Source organism: Panthera tigris, chromosome B3 (genome assembly GCF_018350195.1).
Source record: "Panthera tigris isolate Pti1 chromosome B3, P.tigris_Pti1_mat1.1, whole genome shotgun sequence".
Taxonomy (NCBI): Eukaryota; Metazoa; Chordata; class Mammalia; order Carnivora; family Felidae; genus Panthera; species Panthera tigris.
Window position 1 is genome coordinate 52,544,077 of NC_056665.1, and position 20,060 is coordinate 52,564,136.

Consider the following 20,060-nt stretch of genomic DNA (forward strand, 5'->3'; position numbering starts at 1 on the left):
GAAATTGTGGTTTATATACACAATGGAATACTACGTGGCAATGAGAAAAAATGAAATATGGCCTTTTGTAGCAACATGGATGGAACTGGAGAGTGTGATGCTAAGTGAAATAAGCCATACAGAGAAAGACAGATATCATATGGTTTCACTCTTATGTGGATCCTGAGAAACGTAACAGAAACCCATGGGGGAGGGGAAGGAAAAAAAAAAAAAAAAAAGAGGTTAGAGTGGGAGAGAGCCAAAGCATAAGAGACTGTTAAAAACTGAGAACAAACTGAGGGTTGATGGGGGGTGGGAGGGAGGGCAGGGTGGGTGATGGGTATTGAGGAGGGCACCTTTTGGGATGAGCACTCGGTGTTGTATGGAAACCAATTTGACAGTAAATTTCATATATTAAAAAATTAAAAAAAATAAAAATAATAAAAATAAATAAAAAAAAAAAAAAAGAAAGGGTGCTGGATTTTGTTCAAAGGCCTTTTCTGCATCGATTGACAGGATCATATGGTTCTTATCTTTTCTTTTATTAATGTGATGTATCACGTGGATTGATTTGCGAATGTTGAACCAGCCCTGCATCCCAGGAATGAATCCCACTTGATCATGGTGAATAATTCTTTTTATACGCTGTTCAATTCGATTTGCTAGTATCTTATTGAGAATTTTTGCATCCATATTCATCAGGGATATTGGCCTGTAGTTCTCTTTTTTTACTGGGTCTCTGTCTGGTTTAGGAATCAAAGTAATACTGGCTTCATAGAATGAGTCTGGAAGTTTTCCTTCCCTTTCTATTTCTTGGAATAGCTTGAGAAGGATAGGTATTATCTCTGCTTTAAACGTCTGGTAGAACTCCCCTGGGAAGCCATCTGGTCCTGGACTCTTATTTGTTGGGAGATTTTTGATAACCGATTCAATTTCTTCGCTGGTTATGGGTCTGTTCAAGCTTTCTATTTCCTCCTGATTGAGTTTTGGAAGAGTGTGGGTGTTTAGGAATTTGTCCATTTCTTCCAGATTGTCCAATTTGTTGGCATATAATTTTTCATAGTATTCCCTGATAACTGCTTGTATCTCTGAGGGATTGGTTGTAATAATTCCATTTTCATTCATGATTTTATCTATTTGGGTCATCTCCCTTTTCTTTTTGAGGAGCCTGGCTAGAGGTTTGTCAATTTTGTTTATTTTTTCAAAAAACCAGCTCTTGGTTTCGTTGATCTGCTCTACAATGTTTTTAGATTCTATATTGTTTTTTTCTGCTCTGATCTTTATTATTTCTCTTCTTCTGCTGGGCTTAGGCTGCCTTTGCTGTTCTGCTTCTATTTCCTTTAGGTGTGCTATTAGATTTTGTATTTGGGATTTTTCTTGTTTCTTGAGATAGGCCTGGATTGCAATGTATTTTCCTCTCAGGACTGCCTTCACTGTGTCCCAAAGCGTTTGGATTGTTGTATTTTCATTTTCGTTTGTTTCCATATATTTTTAAATTTCTTCTCTAATTGCCTGGTTGACCCACTCATTCTTTAGTAGGGTGTTCTTTAACCTCCATGCTTTTGGAGGTTTTCCAGACTTTTTCCTGTGGTTGATTTCAAGCTTCATAGCATTGTGGTCTGAAAGTATGCATGGTATAATTTCAATTCTTGTATACTTATGAAGGGCTGTTTTGTGACCCAGTATATGATCTATCTTGGAGAATGTTCCATGTGCACTTGAGAAGAAAGTATATTCTGTTGCTTTGGGATGCAGAGTTCTAAATCTATCTGTCAAGTCCATCTGATCCAATGTGTCATTCAGGGCCCTTGTTTCTTTATTGACCGTGTGTCTAGATGATCTATCCATTTCTGTAAGTGGAGTGTTAAAGTTCCCTGCAATTACCACATTCTTATCAATAAGGTTGCTTATGTTTATGAGTAATTGTTTTATATATTTGGGGGCTCCGGTATTCGGTGCATAGACATTTATAATTGTTAGCTCTTCCTGATGGATAGACCCTGTAATTATTATATAATGCCCTTCTTCATCTCTTGATACAGTCTTTAATTTAAAGTCTAGTTTGTCTGATATAAGTATGGCTACTCCGGCTTTCTTTTGGCTTCCATTAGCATGATAAATAGTTCTCCATCCCCTCACTCTCAATCTAAAGGTGTCCTCAGATATAAAATGAGTCTCTTGTAGACAGCAAATAGATGGGTCTTGTTTTTTTATCCATTCTGATACCCTATGTCTTTTGGTTGGCGCATTTAATATATTTACATTCAGTGTTATTATAGAAAGATACGGGTTTAGAGTCATTGTGATGTCTGTATGTTTTATTCTTGTAGCGATGTCTCTGGTACTTTGTCTCACAGGATCCTCCCTAGGATCTCATGTAGGGCTGGTTTAGTGGTGACAAATTCCTTCAGTTTTTGTTTATATGGGAAGACCTTTATCTCTCCTTTTATTCTAAATGACAGACTTGCTGGATAAAGGATTCTCGGCTGCATATTTTTTCTGTTCAGCACATTGAAGATCTCGTGGCAATCCTTTCTGGCCTGCCAAGTTTCAAAAGAGAGATTAGTCACGAGTCTTATAGGTCTCCCTTTATATGTTAGGGCACGTTTATCCCTTGCTGCTTTCAGAATTTTCTCTTTATCCTTGTATTTTGCCAGTTTCACTATGATATGTCATGCAGAAGATCGATTCAAGTTAAGTCTGAAGGGAGTTCTCTCTGCCTCTTGGATTTCAATGCCTTTTTCCTTCCCCAGTTCAGGGAAGTTCTCAGCTATTATTTCTTCAAGTACACCTTCAGCACCTTTCCCTCTCTCTTCCTCCTCTGGGATACCAATTATGCGTATATTATTTCTTTTTAGTGTTATCACTTAGTTCTCTAATTTTCCCCTCATACTCCTGGATTTTTTTATCTCTCTTTTTCTCAGCTTCCTCTTTTTCCATAACTTTATCTTCTAGTTCACCTATTCTCTCCTCTGCGTCTTTAATCCGAGCCGTCATCGTTTCGATTTTATTTTGCATTTCGTTTAAAGCGTTTTTCAGCTCCTCCTGGCTGTTCCTGAGTCCCTTGATCTCTGTAGCAAGAGATTCTTTGCTGTCCTCTATACTGTTTTCAAGCCCAGCGATTAATTTTATGACTATTATTCTAAATTCACTTTCTGTTATATTATTTAAATCCTTTTGATCAGTTCATTGGCTGTTGTTATTTCCTGGAGATTCTTTTGAGGGGAATTCTTCCATTTGGTCATTTTGGATAGTCCCTGGAGTGGTGCGGACCTGCAGGGCACTTCCCCTGTGCTGTGGTGTATAACTGGAGTTGGTGGGTGGGACCGTAGTCAGACCTGATGTCTGCCCCCAGCCCACTGCTGGGGCCACAGTCAGACTGGTGTGTCCCTTCTCTTCCCCTCTCCTAGGGGCGGGATTCACTGTGGGGTGGCGTGGCCCATCTGGGCTACTTGCACACTGCCAGGCTTGTGGTGCTGGGGATCTGGCGTATTAGCTGGGGTGGGTAGGCAAGGTGCACGGGGGCAGGAGGGGCAGGCTTAGCTCTCTTCTCCTTTGGTGATCCACTTCAGGAGGGGCCCTGTGGCAGTGGGAGGGAGTCAGACCCACTGCCAGAGGGGTGGCTCCGCAGAAGCACAGCCTTGGGTGTTTGCGTGGAGCAAGGAAGTTCCCTGGCAGGAACTGGTTCCCTTTGGGATTTTGGCTAGGGGATGGGCGAGGGAGATGGCGCTGGCGAGCACCTTTGTTACCCGCCAAACTGAGCTCTGTCGTCCCGGGGCTCAGCAACCCTCCCTCCCTTTATCCTCCAGCCTTCCCGCTTTCCGAGCAGAGCTGTTAACTTATGACCTCCCAGATGCTAAGTCCCGCTTGCTGTGGGAACACACTCCGTCCGGCCCCTCCCCTTTTGCCAGTCAGACTCGGGGGCTCTGCTTGCCCGGCAGGCTGCCCCTCCGCCCTGGCTCCCTCCCGCCAGTCCGTGGAGCGCGCACCGCCTTGCTGCCCTTCCTACCCTCTTCCGTGGGCTTCTCGTCTGCACTTGGCTCCGGAGACTCCATTCTGCTAGTCTTCTGGTGGTTTTCTGGGTTAGTTAGGCAGGTGTAGGTGGAATCTAAGTGATCAGCAGGACGCCGGTGAGCCCAGTGTCCTCCTACGCCACCATCTTCCAAGATTGATTTTTAAATGTTAAATTCACTTTGCTCAGATAAACACTTGATAATGATTTTTGTTTTTAATATTTTGCTGGATTGGGCTTGCTATATTCATGAAAGATAGTTCCTTAAAGTTGTCTTATGTCTTTGGTTTTGGTATCTGGGTAATAATACTGGTTTTATACAGTGAGACCTTTTTCTCAGTTTTATGCAACAATTTATGTAGAACTGGTGCTATTTATTCTCTAAATTTGGTAAAATTCATCAATGGGCCTAGAGTTTTGGTTGTAGTTTTAGGGTTTTTCTTTTGTTTCTGTTTTTGTTTTGGTGAAAGTTTCCAAATTTTGAATTAAACAATTTTAATTGATCCAGAGCTGTAGAGCTATTCAGGTTTTATGTTTCTTTGTTCATTTTTGAAATTGTCATTCAAAAAATTTGTCCATTTAGACTAAATTGTTGGATTTATTTGGAAAAATTGTTCATAGTATTCGCTCATTATTCTTTTAATTTTTATAAGATCTGTAATCATGTCCCTCCTTTCATGATTGATAATGGTAATTTGTGTTTTTCTCTAAACATTTTTGATCACCCTAAATAGATTATTATCAGTTTTATTGATATTTTCAAAAAGTAGCTTTGGGTTCATTGATTTCACTAGCTTTTCTTTGTATTTAATTTCATTGATTTCCATTCTTTCTTACAATTACATTTATTTACTCGGGGTCCACTTTGTTCTTCTTTACATGATGCTTCAAGTAGAAGCTTAGACCATTGATTTGGGACCTTTCTCCTTTTCTGATATAAGCATTTAAAGCAGTACATTTCCTTTTAAGCACTAATGTAGCTGCATCCCCCAAATTTTGATATTTTGCTATCCTTTTCATTCAGTTCAACATATTTAAAAAATTTCTTTGTAATTTAAAAGTGTTTTGTTTAGTTTTCAGATATTTGGAAATTTTCTGGCTATCTTTCTGTTAATGATTTCTGATTCACTTTTGTGTGGTTTTAGTTTTAGGCAGTAATAGATGACAGTGGGGCTGCTCAATTTGAGTGAGGGCATGCTGGTGGGATGGGAGAAAGGGGCCACCTACTCATGGAGGCGCTCTGCCTTTTATGAATCCTGAGGGGGCTCTGAGGTGTCTCTGTTTTGTTATGGTATGTGGCCTAAAACCACTGCTATAGATTATGTAGTACATTTGATCAGGTGAAAATGATGCTAAGTTGACAAAAGTACTTGGAGGAAAGCAACGAACGAGTACATTGTTAAGTGCTTGTCTCAGACTAAGCACTTAATGAGATTTGCTGTATCATTCAAATACTCAAATAAATGATACCTCAGTAGAAATATACAGGGGTGCCTGGGTGGCTCAGTCAGTTAAGTGTCCGACTTCAGCTCAGGTCGTGATCTCGCGGTTTGTGACTTTGAGCCCCATGTTGTGCTCTGTGCTGACAGCTCGGAGCCTGGAGCCTGTTTCAGATTCTGTGTCTCCCTCTTTCTCTGCCCCTCCCCTCCTCACACTCTGTCTCTCTCTCTCTCTCTCAAAAATAAATAAAAATAAAAAATAAAATAAAAAAAAAGAAATCTACATTATGCAGTATAAATTGAAAATGAGTACCAAGATGGTAAAAAACCAGAAATGTTTGTCTAGTCCAGGTGATAGTATTTAGACCTGTGCACACGTTCCAGGAATACATAATTTCATTGTTTCTTAGGATGAGATTTTTGCATGAATTATATATCATTTTATTATTTCCCTTAAGGCTCTATTCACTATTGAGGATAAAGCAGTATAAAGCAAATAGTTTCTGTTAAATAAGAAAATTATTTGGGCCTTTAACAAAATTCTTAGAGCTAAGTAAAATGGTAAAGTTAGTGCCTATTGTTACGCTTGTAAATATATTATTAAGTGGGCATAGAGGTGATTCCTAAATGCCTTCACTTCGTTTAGAGTGGGGATCAGAAAATCGTGGTATTTACATTTTTAAAGAGTTGTAAGAAAAAAAAAAAGAATCTGTATTAGAGGTTGTGTAGTCTGCAAAGCTTACTGTCTGGCCCAAGGGAAGGTTGCTGATTCCTAACTTAGAGTCTAAGAAGCAGTTCTTATTTATTTATTTATTTATTTATTTATTTATTTATTTATTTATTCATTTATTTAAAATGTTTTTTATTTATTTTTGAGACAGAGAGAGACAGCATGAGCAGGGGAGGGGCAGAGAGAGAGGGAGACACAGAATCTGAAGCAGGCTCCAAGCTGTCAGCACAGAGCCAGATGTGGGGCTCGAACCCACAGACTGTGAGATCATGACCTGAGCTGAAGTCAGACGCTCAACCAACTGAGCCACCCAGGCACCCCAAAGCAGTTCATATTTAAAAAGGATTGGTTTTGCCCTTACAGATCTCTTCAAAAAGGAAAGGATGATAACAGTGACTGATGACATGGCATCGTTCTTATCCTTTCTTATCTTATCCAAGGGCATCTGGTTTCAGAATCTTCTCTACTGTGACTCCTGAATATTTAAATGAGGGAATTTGGCTTCAGTCTCTATTTGAAAACCACCCTTATGCAGAGGAGATTGATAATGAGCAAACTGCCCATTTATTTTTCAAGAGAAGTATTCTTTAGAGTAATCATTTTACATTTGAGTTTGCACTATATAAAGGTTACATGTTAATTTTTATACGTAGCTTAATTCTTAAAGTTTCTTCAGATCACTTATGTTTTGAGTTTTATATACTCAGATTAATTTTATATTGACGTATATATTTTTGCAGGATGATTGTCTTTTGAAAGTGTGGTATCCCATGACTGGCTGGAAATCCTCAATTATACCTCAGGATCATCATGAGGTGAAAAGGAGACAGGCGTCTACCCAGTTTTCCTTTGTTTATTTGGCACATCCTCGAGCTGTGTCAGGTTTTTCATGGCGTAAAACTAGCAAGTATATGCCCAGGTTAGACAAATGCGTTACCTATAACTTTGGTTTGTTTGCTTATGTATTTGTAAAAATAATGAAAACAAAGGTCTTTTTACTGCACTGACTGGTGAAATTGAAGAGCATAGGCTCTGGGTGTTAACTGCCTGAATTCAAATCCTGTTGTTGTTATTTGCTTTGTGAGCTTTTGCCTAAATTTCTTAAGCTCTCTATACCTCACTTTTCTTCTCTGTAGGTAATAGTACCTAACTCAGAGAGTGGTAGTGAGACTCAATGTGTTAGTGTATGTAAATATTGATTGAGAGTGTTTACACGTAGTATGTGCTTAGGCAGTGTTAGCTGATATTGTTAGTGGTAGCAGCAGTAGTAAAAGATTCCAGGAAGGAAATGTTTGCAGGTAACAGAAAAGCACACTTTGAAGAAAAATAAAACATGGTAGTAAACAGTCAGTAATACACATGGTAGGAAAGCATATCATACACAGTGAATAAAGTATCTAGGTTTTTCTTAGGGCCATGTACAGAGCCTTCTCAAAGAATTTACTATTATAAATTTTTGTCACTATTCAGCATCTCTGAAAGGTATTTAGAAAATTAAACAGACTGTAGAACAGCTCATACAAATGATTCCTGTATCATATATATAGTTATAAAACAACTTGCTTAGAAATCTGTATTTATATTTGAAGGAAGGTTATTTCATCTGTGAACTGTTTACACCTGATGGGAAATATAGCACACATTATAGAGGTGTTCAGTGAATGGAGAATTCATACATTTTGTAAAAAATGTTTATTTTTGAGAGAGAGAGAGAGAGAGAGAGAGCGAGCGAGCATGAACAGGGGCAAGTCAGAGAGAGCAGGAGACACAGAATCTGAAGCAGGCTCCAGGCTCTGAGCAGTCAGCACAGAGCCCATTGCGAGGCTCGAACTGAAACTGTGAGATCATGACCTGATTTGAAGTTGGATGCTTAACTGACTGAGTCACCCAAGTGCCCCAAGAGAATTCGTACATTTTTGAAATCTAAATAAAAAGTTTATTCTGCTTATTTGCATCTATTGAAAACATTTGCAAAATACTTCCTTTGAGTCAGATTCTGTGTAAGCATGTTTTTTTAAAGGGAGAGTGATTTTTTGTTATTTTATAATGAACAGTTAAGTCACTTTAGCTGCTTGATGCTGTAACATTTTTGGTTATTTTAACTTAATGGAAGTTGATTTATAGTTTGAAATTGTTATTATCCTTGAAGTTTTATTTTGAAGATGCTCATTTGTTACCTGTTTATAATCTTTCAGATGGTAAGGATGATACAAGATGATATAAGTACTCCCATAAGCCATACAGTTTAATTACAGTTAATGATGTTTTAATATGGTCATTCTGTAATTTTCAATGATTAGGTTTTCTCTTGCTGTTTGTTTGTTTAGAAGATATTAATATTTCTGCAGAGCTCAGTTGTCAAGCAGCATGTGTATAATTGGGCATCAACATCTGTTTCCTTTGTCAAGACTGTTTCCTAGTTTTTATGGTGTTCACATTCACAGTGTACTGTGTATGATTTCAAGCTCTTTGACCACTCTTGCTCCATACACTGTAATTTCTAAGCAATTGGAAGCATACTATACTGTCATTTAGCTTAGCTGTTCAAGACATGATTTTATTGAGTTACGGTGTCAGGGATAGCTAGGTTCTTTGTATTTTATGGTAACTGATTGCAGCCCTATATTCAGCCTTCCACCTTGCAGGTATGAACAGGTAATAAATGGGATTGGGTAAGACTGTGAAATAGCCTGTGTAAATCCATTACCATTACTGGAAAAATAACTACTCTTGGTGCACTGATGCTATTTTTATTTGTGAAGAACCAAATATTAATAGCATTTAATCAGTGGCGCTGATTTTGTTTCTTTCTCTTTGTCATTAGAGGTTCTGTCTGTAATGTGTTATTAACTTCATGCCATGATGGTGTCTGCCGACTCTGGGCAGAAACCTTATTACCAGAAGATTGTCTTTTGGGTGAGCAGATTTGTGAGACTACCACTTCTAGTGTTGCCAGCAACCTCACTCATGCTGGAAGACACAAAGACAGAATTCAGCATGCTCTTGAGGTACTGTATTATTTAAAATGGTAAATAAATTTTGACGTTATGTGAGTTTAATGGGAATTTATAAGCTAAAATGAAGATAGTGCACATGGTACATGTAATGATGAAATTAATAATAAGTAATTCTCACTAATTTGTTTTATGCTTGTAAGACTGCTCATTTTATGCCACTTAAAAGCCCAACACAATAGTAATGATCTTAAACATGTAGTCCAGGTGAATAGTATAATTTTAATTTTTTCATTTTGCATGTCACATATGAAAATCTATTGGGATAAGCAGTTTTGATTAGTAAAATGCATAAAGATCTCTGAAATTAGTTGTAATTAAAAAATGTTTTGCTTTTGTTTATGAGGATTAAAATTTACTTTTGTGTTATAGTTAAAAATGCCTATTTTCATTCTTAAGAATAAAGACGGTGAGATATTAAACACAAGTCAACTTTTGTATAATTGCTTTATAATTTTTATGGCTTAATATTAGGAAAGTGAAATAATTTTTCTAATTTTTAAATGCAACATATATGAAATAAAAGTGCTTCCTATAAAATTAGATTATTTGTAATATAAACTTTGTGTCCATTATGACTAGGAAAAAAAATGAGATAAACACATTTTTGAAAATTACCAGAAATTTATTAAAACAAACCTCGATTATTAACATTTTCTTACTTTTTCCATGTGACTTTTTACTATAGAAAGAATATGTGTTATTTTAAAATTAGAGAAAATGTGGAATTTATAATCCAGTTACTCCAGTTATGTGTGTATGTGTATTTTTTTTGTATTTACAAGATTGAGATAATATTATACACTAAGGTTTTATAACTTGCTTTTTTATAGTTAATGTGTTATAAGCATCTCTCTACATTACTAATTATGTTTTTACATTTTGTATTTACATGAACAGTTTCATGGTTGTGTAGCCAAAATGCTTTGCTGTTTTAGCAAGCAGAAATATTTTCTGGGGTTTGATAGACTGAGGATGTGCTTCTTAAAAGTTTAATATAAAGTAGGCTTCTTCTGATACTATCTGTGATTGGGCAGTATTTATACATTTTTTTCTTCCACAATTCAAAACATAAATGAAATTAAAAGGTCAGAACAGTTAAAGTTGTATTTTGTTTTAATATTTATTGAAATTTAACAAGACAAAGTACTTAATTTACTGCATGTTTGTGGTCATTTATATATACCTATGTAACATTTTATCTTTAAATTACAGATGAACTTTTGGAGCCTAAGTGCTTTGAGACATCTTTGTATCTACCTCCATGTTACCTTATATATTGCTTTTCAGGTGTTAAATTGAATTACTAATTGCTACATAAAATAAAAGCAAAAATATAAACATATGTAATGAGTAATTTGACAAATTTTTGCAACCTTTTAGTAATGTTATTAATAGTTAAAAATTGTTTTTAACAGAAAAAGCTTAATTGTCTGATCCATAAGCTTACCTTGCTTTCTGACCTCCTTTCATATGAAACTCCTAATTGCAAGGTCTATATAATTCTTTATATGCTTAAATTATACATTTTGTTCCTAGGAGAAAATAATCAACCAGCCTTGCCAATATAATTTAAAATAATAAGATAGAGGACACACCATAGACCTGATACTATTTTTCATATGAAAAGGGGTAAAGGTTGTGGAAATTGAAAGGAAGGACCAGATATATTACTTTAATTCAGAAAGAATTGAGAGGACACCACATTTTGTTTAACTGTGTAGAACAAAGGAATAGAATTGGAAATTATTGTAAATCATGGTATTGGGGTTTGGGTAAGTGATAGGATAAGGAAGTACTGTGAATTGGGGTTATGGTGTAGAGATCTTTTCTTTTTAAAAAAGTTCAGGGGCACCTGGGAGGCTTATTCAGTTAAGCGTCTGACTCTTGATTTCCGTTCAGGTCATGATACTGTGGTTCATGGGTTTGAGCCCCATATGGGGCTCTGCACAGGGAGGAGCCTGCTTGGGATTCTGTCTGTCTGTCTCTCTCTCTGCCCCTCCCCTGTTTGCACTCTCTCTCTCAAAATAAATAAAAATAAATTTTATTTTTTAAAAATGTTTTATTTATTTTTAAAAGAGAGAGTGCGAGTGGGGGAGGGGCAGAGAGAGGGAGACAGAATCTGAAGCAGGCTTCAGGCTCTGAGCTGTCAGCACAGAGCCTGACGTGGGGTTTGAACTCAAGAACTGTGAGATCATCACCTGAGCCAAAGTCTGATGCTTAACCTACTGAGCCACTTAGGTGCCCCTAAAAATAAACTTTAAAAAATAAAGTAAAATAAAATAGTTCAGATGATTGAGGATGCTAGTGGAGAATTTTTATCATATAGATACACCTCAATTTAAACAAATCCCATAGGTCAACACTTTTTGTGAGATATTTCCTGGCTACACCTACCTAAGTAAATTCTCCTTATTCTGTATTTTTGTACTCTATTTTTTTTTTCTTTATAATAGGATTGTATATGATTTGCCTGTAACCATGTACTTGTAAGTGAGAATTTTAGGGAGAAATACTTTTCTTCCTGATAGGAAGATTCAGAATTTTTTTTTTTTTGTTTTGACTAGTAAATTTTATCTCAGTAGTGGGATATCCTGAAAACCCTAGACTTGGGACTCCTAATCTTTTCTCTTTAAAAAATGTTTACTTATTTATTTTGAGAGAAGAGAGCATGTGTGCTAGCAGAGGGAGGGAAAGAGGGAGAGGGAAACAGAGAATCCCAAGTAGGCTGTGTGCTGTCATTGTGGAGCCCGGTGCAGGGCTTGATCCCATGAACCGTGAGATCATGACATTAGCCGAAATCACTAGTCAGCTGCTTAACTGAGCCACCCATGCACCCTGGGACTCCTGATCTTAATAGAAATTCCTATAGATAGGGGCGCCTGGGTGGCTCAGTCGGTTGAGCGACCAACTTTGGCTCAGGTCATGATCTCATGGTTCGTGAGTTTGAGCCCCACATCGGGCTCTGTGCTGACAGCTCAGAACCTGGAGCCTGCTTCTGATTCTGTGTCTCCCTCTCTCTCTGCCCCTAACCCACTTTCATTCTGTCTCTGTCTTTCTCAAAAATAAATAAACACTAAAAAAAATTAAAAAAAAAAGAAATTTCTATAGATAATGAGTATTTTTGCCTTGTACTCTTGTATTCTGCCTTGTACTATAATATTTGCAAAAACTGGGGTGAATATATTAGAATTTTTCAGTTGAAGTTAAGAAAGTTTCCTTTAAAGTGTTCAGATTTTACAGAGAGGAAAATTATAAAATCCTTAATAATCAAAAATACTTTGATCAGCATTTATTAGACTTTTCAGAGTTGGATTTAGCAATTATTTTTCTATTTTAGACAATACATCATTTGAAAAATTTAAGAAAAGGACAGAGGAGGTCTTCTGTTCTTGTAACTCACACAGAATTAATGCCTGACCAGATGGCAACACATGAAGTTCAGAGACACATTTCCCACCATGCAAATGCACTGTGTCATTTCCACATTGCAGCAAGCATCAATCCTGCCACAGGTAAGTAATAGTAAAGCTTTATTTCCTATAAATATGCTGAAATGAGATAAATAAATAGAAAAGTGAGACTACTTTTAGAACTCCCATATTTTATGTTAATACTCCGTGTTTCCTTTAAAAATACTTCTTAATTCATTAGGAAGATAATATAAAGTGCCATTTCTTAAATTGAGACTAAGTGATTCTTAGGAAACAACTTCAAATAAGTATTTTTGGGACACCTCTGTTTGTCTAGTATATAGCAAGGGTTCTACATAAATTCGAGCTTTAGTTGAACCTGGGAGCACAAGTGGTAGCAGTGTAATTGGAGTGATTTCCCTGCTTTTTATATTTTCACTATTAATCTTCTCAACTCTTCTTTGTAACTTAATCTAAATATATTTTTTACATAGTTTTCTTTATATTTCAGCGTATCTTGTTTTCTGCTCCCATAGACTTTCTTCTCCTACACTAAGGAAAGATATTTTTTCTTCTAACCTCGGTATTTTCTTTTTGCCCATTTCCTGCTATGAGGTTGAGAAGTGTTTTTGAGGCAAGTTGTGTTGGCCAAAGCATGTTTGAAAACTTCTATTTAAGGGCATTATTTTCTTTGTGCATGAAAATCATATGAGAAGGCCCATAGATAATTTCATATTACATTGCTGGTAGAACTAACTACATTTGTATAAAGTTACATATTTTATTGGAATGGAAATCGATATATTGCTTCAGAGTGCAGAATTTATTTTTTAAAAGTTTTTTTTTAATGTTTATTTTTGAGAGAGAGAGACAGAGCGTGAACAGGGGAGGGGCAGAGAGAGAGAGGAATACACAGAATCTGAGGCTCCAGGCTCTGAGCTGTCAGCACAGAGCACGACACGGGCCTCAAACCCATGGACAGTAAGATCATGGAAGTCAGACACTTAACGTTTAACTGCCTGAACCACCCAGGCGCCCTAGAGGAGTTTAAATGTCTGGTTATATAGACATGATATTTAGTAAACACGGTTCCAAAAAAGGTGATCTTTAGGACCCTCCCCCCCACATTTTAACAGTGGCTCTGCATATGTGCTGTCCAGTACAGTAGCCACTAGCCATGTGTAGCTCTTTAAGCACTTGAATTATGGCTAGCCCATATTTAGAGTTATGCTGTAAAATACATACTGGATTTCTAAGACTTAGTACAATAAAAGAATGTAAAATCTTTATTTCATATTGATTACCTGTTGAAATGATAATATTTTATGTATATTGGGTGAAATAAAATATTAAAATTGTTTATTTCTTTTACCTTTTATAATGCAGTTACTAAAATAAAAATTACCTATGTGCCTTGCATTTGTGGTTTGCATTATTTCTCTTGGATAGTGTTTTGCTAGCTGGTTAAACATTATTTTGCTTACTGATCTCACATCTTTTTTTTTTTTTTTTTTAATTTATTTTGGGACAGAGAGAGACAGAGCATGAACGGGGGAGGGTCAGAGAGAGAGGGAGACACAGAATCGGAAGCAGGCTCCAGGCTCCGAGCCATCAGCCCAGAGCCTGATGCGGGGCTCGAACTCACGGACCGCGAGATCGTGACCTGGTTGAAGTCGGACGCTTAACCGACTGCGCCACCCAGGCGCCCCTGATCTCACATCTTAATTGTATTCTAAGATCATCTTTATAATATTAACTTATTTTCAGAATGTTACTGGTTTTAGATATTTGTAAATTTTTAACCTTTTTAAAGGAAACTTATCTTGAATTATTGACTGTAGGGGCACCTGGGTGGCTCAGTTGGTTAAGCGGCCGACTTCAGCTCAGGTCTGATCTCACTGTTTGTGAGTTCAAGCCCTGCGTTGGGCTTTGTGCTGACAGCTTGGAGCCTGGAGCCCACTTTGGATTCTGCGTCTCCCTCTCTGTCTGACTGTCCCCCATTCGCACTCTGTGTCTCTCTCTCTCTCAAAAATAAACATTAAAAAAATTTTTTTTGAATCATTGACTGTGATGAAGATCTGACTTCAAATAGAATGCAATTAGTGATGGTATGCAGTAAATTCAACACACATTAGAAAGGATGACTTTTTAACTGTATATACTACCCTAATCAAATGGAATAGGATCACAGAATTGTTCCCTGTGAATAGGTATTCTCTCACATTGTTTGAGTGTAGGTACTGGATATGTTCTTGTAGCCCTTGGACCTTGTCTTTCAGCATCTTTATTAAATACTCTTCACCTTTTATCTAGTTTTATCCATTTTTACTTAGTACATACTCTTTTAAAAATCATTTTGTTAAAGTATTTAACACCATGCATTTACAGGTACTGTATGTAAATATAACACTTAGTTTCACCAAATTGATTACTAAATGCAAATAATTTTGTATTGTAGGACTCTTCCCCTTCTTCACCTTTCTTCATGATACTTTTTTTTTTTTATTTTAAGTGTGTTTATTTTGAGAGAGAGAGAGAGCGCTAGTGGGAGCAAGTGAGGGACAGAGAGAGATGGGGAGAGAGAGAATCCCGAGCCAGCTCCACGCTTTCAGTGCAAAGCCCAACCTGGGGCTCGATCCCACAAACCTTCAGATCATGACCTAAGCTGAAATCAAGGTCAGATGCTCAACTAACTGACTGAGCCACCCAGGCGCCCTTCGGGAAACTCTGAATTTATGTTAAGGCTGAAAGCATAGTTCAGTGAATACCCATATACCCCATTAATATCTTGTATGCTTTTACTCTCCCCTTCTGCTATGGATGTATATCTTTGCTTCCTCTTCCCTAATTTTTGGCTGAGCCATTTGAAAGTAAAGTTGTCACTGTTGTTATTCTTTATGCCCTAAATATTTTATGACATTACCTAAATGTTTCAAATGTGTCTTCTAATAGAGCACAATAGCTTGCAATAGGTGGCAGTGTTTTTTGGTTTTAATAGATTTTTCTCCATTACTGCAGTACTGTTATTACATGTAAAGAACATGGATAAGATTATATTTAATATATAGTTCATATTAAGGTATAGATTATTATTTTATGCATTTGATTGTCATTTCTTTTAAACTCTATTCTATAGTTCCTCTCAGTTGTCAAAAAACATCTCTTCTGTCACAAAGAAGTTATCTCTGTTATCTTTCATAGCATCTTGCAGTCTGAATATTTATGTTAAGGTTTAGGTGAAACATTTTTAGCAAGAAAACTACATAGGTACATAGGGGATGTGTTGTTTTATAGTATTCTAAATGTAAAAGTCCTGTTTTATATGATTTATTTCATTTTTATCAGAAGACCAGGACTGTCATCCAGGAATTAGAAAAATAGAACAACCCGAAACTTTATTTAACATTGGTATTTATTAACAGGACTCTACCAGAATATCCTGTGCATTTTTACTTTTATTTTTGTTTTTAAATTTAAATTTAATTTAATTTTCTTAGAGCATGGCAGGGGAGAAGGGCAGAGGAAGAGAGTGAATCTTTAAAAAAAAATTTTTTTTAACGTTTATTTATTTTTGACAGAGAGAGAGAGAGAGCAGGAGAGGGGCACAGAGAGACACAGACACAGAATCTGAAGCAGGATCCAGGCTCTGAGCTGTCAGCACAGAGCCTGATGGAAGGCTCAAACTCAGGAACTGAGAGATCATGGTCTGAACTCAAGTCGGATGCTTAACTGACTGAGCCACCCAGGCGTCCTGAGAGAGAATAAATCTTAAGCGGGCTCCATGTTCAGCATGGAGCCTGACGTGGGGCTCGATCCCACCACCCTGGGGATCATGACCCTGGGATAATGACCTTAGCTGAAATCAAGAGTTCAACGCTCAACACACTGAGCCACCCAGGTGCCCCACCCTGTGGATTGTTAGACTTTCATGTCTTTATAGGGGACAGTGTTTTGTGGGGTTTTTTTTTTTTGTCGTTTTTGTTTGTTTTGCTTTTTATAGAATCAGTTATTTGCAATATGAACTGGGATTAAGGAGATTAATTTTTTAAGTTATACTATTTTACATGAACTAATCTATATTGTGAACTTCAGTTACTCCAAATAGAGGAAGCCTGCTGTACTTAGAAATTTGCTTGTCTTCCTTTTTTCTTCAGCATTATATTCTTCCAACTTTTTAGTTTCAAACATTTAGAAAAGTTGGAAGAATAGTACAGTGAATACTCATGTATTCTACATAGAACAATAACAGCTAATATTTTGCCCCAGTTGCTTTATTCTCTCAGTATATATATGTCAGAGGGGGGTGACATATTGAGTGAAATTTTTCCTTAATCTTTTCGAAGTGAATTATGGCACATCACTCTTACATACTTCAGAAAGTATCTCCTAATAATAAGGAAATTCTCTCACATGATTACAGTGTCATTACTATGCCTAAGAAAATTAGAAGTAATTCCATAATTTTTAATACCCAGTTCATATTTAAATTTAAATTTCTTTAGGGTTTTCTGGGTGGCTCAGTTGGTTAAGCGTCCCACCCTTGATTTTGGCCCATGTCATGATCTCATGGTTTGTTAGTTTGAGTCCCACATCGGGCTCTATGCTGACAGTGTGGAGCCTGCTTGGGATTCTCTCTCTCTCTCTCTCTCTCTCTCTCTGCTGTTATCCCACTCACATGTGAGCTCTATTTTTCTCTCAAAATAAATAAATAAACATTAAATAAATAAATTTAAATTCTCAGTTATTTCAGAAATGTTTTTTATGGCTGCTTTTCTGTTTTATTTTTTTGTTCCTCCATCCTGAAACCAGGATTTAATAAAGGTTCATGCATTTGGTATATTTGATTTTTAAGTTAGTAATTTAATTCCATTAGTAATTTAAGTCTATCCCATTAATTCTTAGCATTTACATTTACCATTAAATTCAATTAAAGTTTTTACAAATCCTACTAGAGTTGACTTGTTTAGCACCTTTTCAGTATAAGTATAGAACAGTCTTTATTAGTACTTGGTAATCTTTTTACAGACATTAAAAATTCATGATGAAATCCTACCTTTTTTCCCCACAGATATTCCAAATGTCTTGGTTGGCACTGTATTTAACATTGATGATGGAAATGGGGGCTTTGTGGTTCATTGGTTAAACAACAAGGAGTTTCATTTTACATCATCTACTGAAGTATTTATGCAGCAATTACGAAAACTTTCTGAGAAGCAGGTAGATCATGAAAGTGACGAAGGAGATAGAGAAGATGAGGAACGTTCACAGGAGGAAAGAGAGAGGGGTTTGCATATGAAACTAGACCATGGTTAGTATTCCATCTTCAGATTTTTCTTTTTGGCAAGTTAACAGCTTTGTGTGATACCACTTTTAGCTTATAATCCTTCCTTCCTGCTCTTCTTTTTTTACTTTTCTGTTCATTCCATTAATATTTACTGACTATCTGCTATCTAGCTCTGTATGCTTTGCTATACATATATTGCTTTGAGTAATGTAAACCGTTGGAAGCCATTTTCTTTTTTGGGGAACATGTTTTGCTAATGGTAATAATGATGGTATGAATGAAAATTTGATTTCTTTAAAAGTAAGAAATAATAGTAAATTTCAGTTAAGACTAGAAAATGTTTTCCTTCTTTGTTTTTTTCTACCCCTGCCTCCCCCAGCCATAAACTGGAAAAAGAATTTATAGTTTCTAAAGATAGTTTGCTATGTTATACACAGCATACATAGTCGAGTATGTAGATGAATTTTTATAGTATTATTAGTATATGCTGATAAATTAGTGTTTTCTGATAAATTTATTTTCTGATTCAGAATTATCCCTGGATAGAGAATCTGAGGCAGGTACAGGATCATCAGAACATGAAGATGGAGAAAGAGAGGGAAGTCCTAGAACCTTTTCACGACCCAGTGTACCAATGCCACTGCCCACGGTCCTGCTTGATCGGAAGATTGAAATGCTGCTAACTGAATGGAATAAGAATCCTGACATGCTTTTTACTATACACCCTGTAGATGGTACCTTCCTAGTGTGGCATGTAAAGTATTTGGATGAATATAATCCTGGAATATTTAGACAAGTCCAGGTATATTTTACTGATGAAGCAATTATTACATTTCTTAAAAATAAAGATACTATTCAGATGAACCATCTTTTCAGAAATACTCAAAAGATTTGTTTTGAGAAGCAACTGAGAAGAGAATACTTGTTCTTGTCACCAAGGGGGGGATCAATGACCACAAATTTAATAAACCTGGTTAATTCAAAGTAAAGCGAATTGGGCTTTGAAATGTCATATGGACTATTTGAATATATATGTGTTGGGGTTTTTTTTCCCCCTAGGATTTCACAATGTTTTGAATAAACTTAAGAAACTACCCTAAAAATGTGACTCAGGATGAGCGCCCCTCCCCCCAGTTTTATTAACTAAATCTAGCTACCTTTTTCTGTTATCTTCCTGAACTTCATTTCTATTTAGAGTTGTGGTTGTGGTCATTCAACTGTACAAGCAAGGCACTTGAACTTTTTTTCTTCAAGCTTCTCTTAGGCTGTGAATAGAGATATGATATTACATAAATAGAGGCAAGGCATTAGACCATAAAGAGGTTGAAAATGATAGTTTTTGCTAGGAAACTGAGATTTGACATTTTGAAAATGGAAGTATTTTTGGAAGACTTTTTGAGAGGCGTAAAACTACTTACATTGAATCATATTATTGTGTTTTTCAGGTTTCTTTCTCTTCTCGGATTCCTGTAGCATTTCCGTCTGGTGATGCAAGCTCTCTTAGTAAAAATATCATGATGTATGCCTGTATAAATGCTACAAAAGATCCTCCCCACACCCTGTTACACCACGAGATGATGGCTGTAGGCAGTCCTCATGGATCACAACCATACTCTAGATCACACAGTACAAATATGAACATTTTAGCTCCCACAGTAATGATGGTCTCTAAACACATAGATGGTTCTTTAAATCAATGGGCAGTCACTTTTGCAGATAAGTCTGCCTTTACCACTGTTCTGACTGTATCTCACAAATTTAGATACTGTGGCCATCGATTTCACCTCAATGACTTGGCATGTCATTCAGTTTTGCCGTTGTTACTGACATCTTCACATCATAATGCTCTGCTGACTCCTGAGTTGGACTGTCAGTGGGACTCAGACAATAAGTTAAGTAGACTAATGGATCCCATAAGACATATAAAAGGTTCCTCAAAACAACCTCTTAGAAATGCAGCGACGCGTACATTTCATGACCCAAATGCAATATATAGTGAACTTATTCTGTGGCGTGTAGACCCAATAGGACCTTTGTCCTACACTGGAGGAGTATCAGAATTGGCTCGAATTAACTCTTTACATACATCAGCCTTCTCTAATGTTGCTTGGCTTCCGACTCTTATTCCCAGCTATTGTCTTGGTAAGTGTTCATTTTAATTGTGAAATTAATAAGAGCTTTTAAACTTA

At 36.6% G+C, this 20,060-nt stretch overlaps 1 protein-coding gene across 3 annotated transcripts in view; it reads left to right on the forward strand.

The window, feature by feature from the left end:
* Positions 1 to 20,060, forward strand: part of DMXL2 (Dmx like 2) — a 152,286-nt gene that overhangs the window by 54,961 nt on the left and 77,265 nt on the right. For all 3 annotated transcript variants that reach the window (XM_042988851.1, XM_042988852.1, XM_042988853.1), the window contains 6 exons: positions 6,901 to 7,079; positions 8,985 to 9,168; positions 12,515 to 12,689; positions 17,656 to 17,895; positions 18,402 to 18,673; positions 19,317 to 20,013. In XM_042988851.1, coding sequence (XP_042844785.1) covers positions 6,901 to 7,079; positions 8,985 to 9,168; positions 12,515 to 12,689; positions 17,656 to 17,895; positions 18,402 to 18,673; positions 19,317 to 20,013 — 1,747 coding nt within the window. The remainder of the gene's footprint in view (positions 1 to 6,900; positions 7,080 to 8,984; positions 9,169 to 12,514; positions 12,690 to 17,655; positions 17,896 to 18,401; positions 18,674 to 19,316; positions 20,014 to 20,060) is intronic.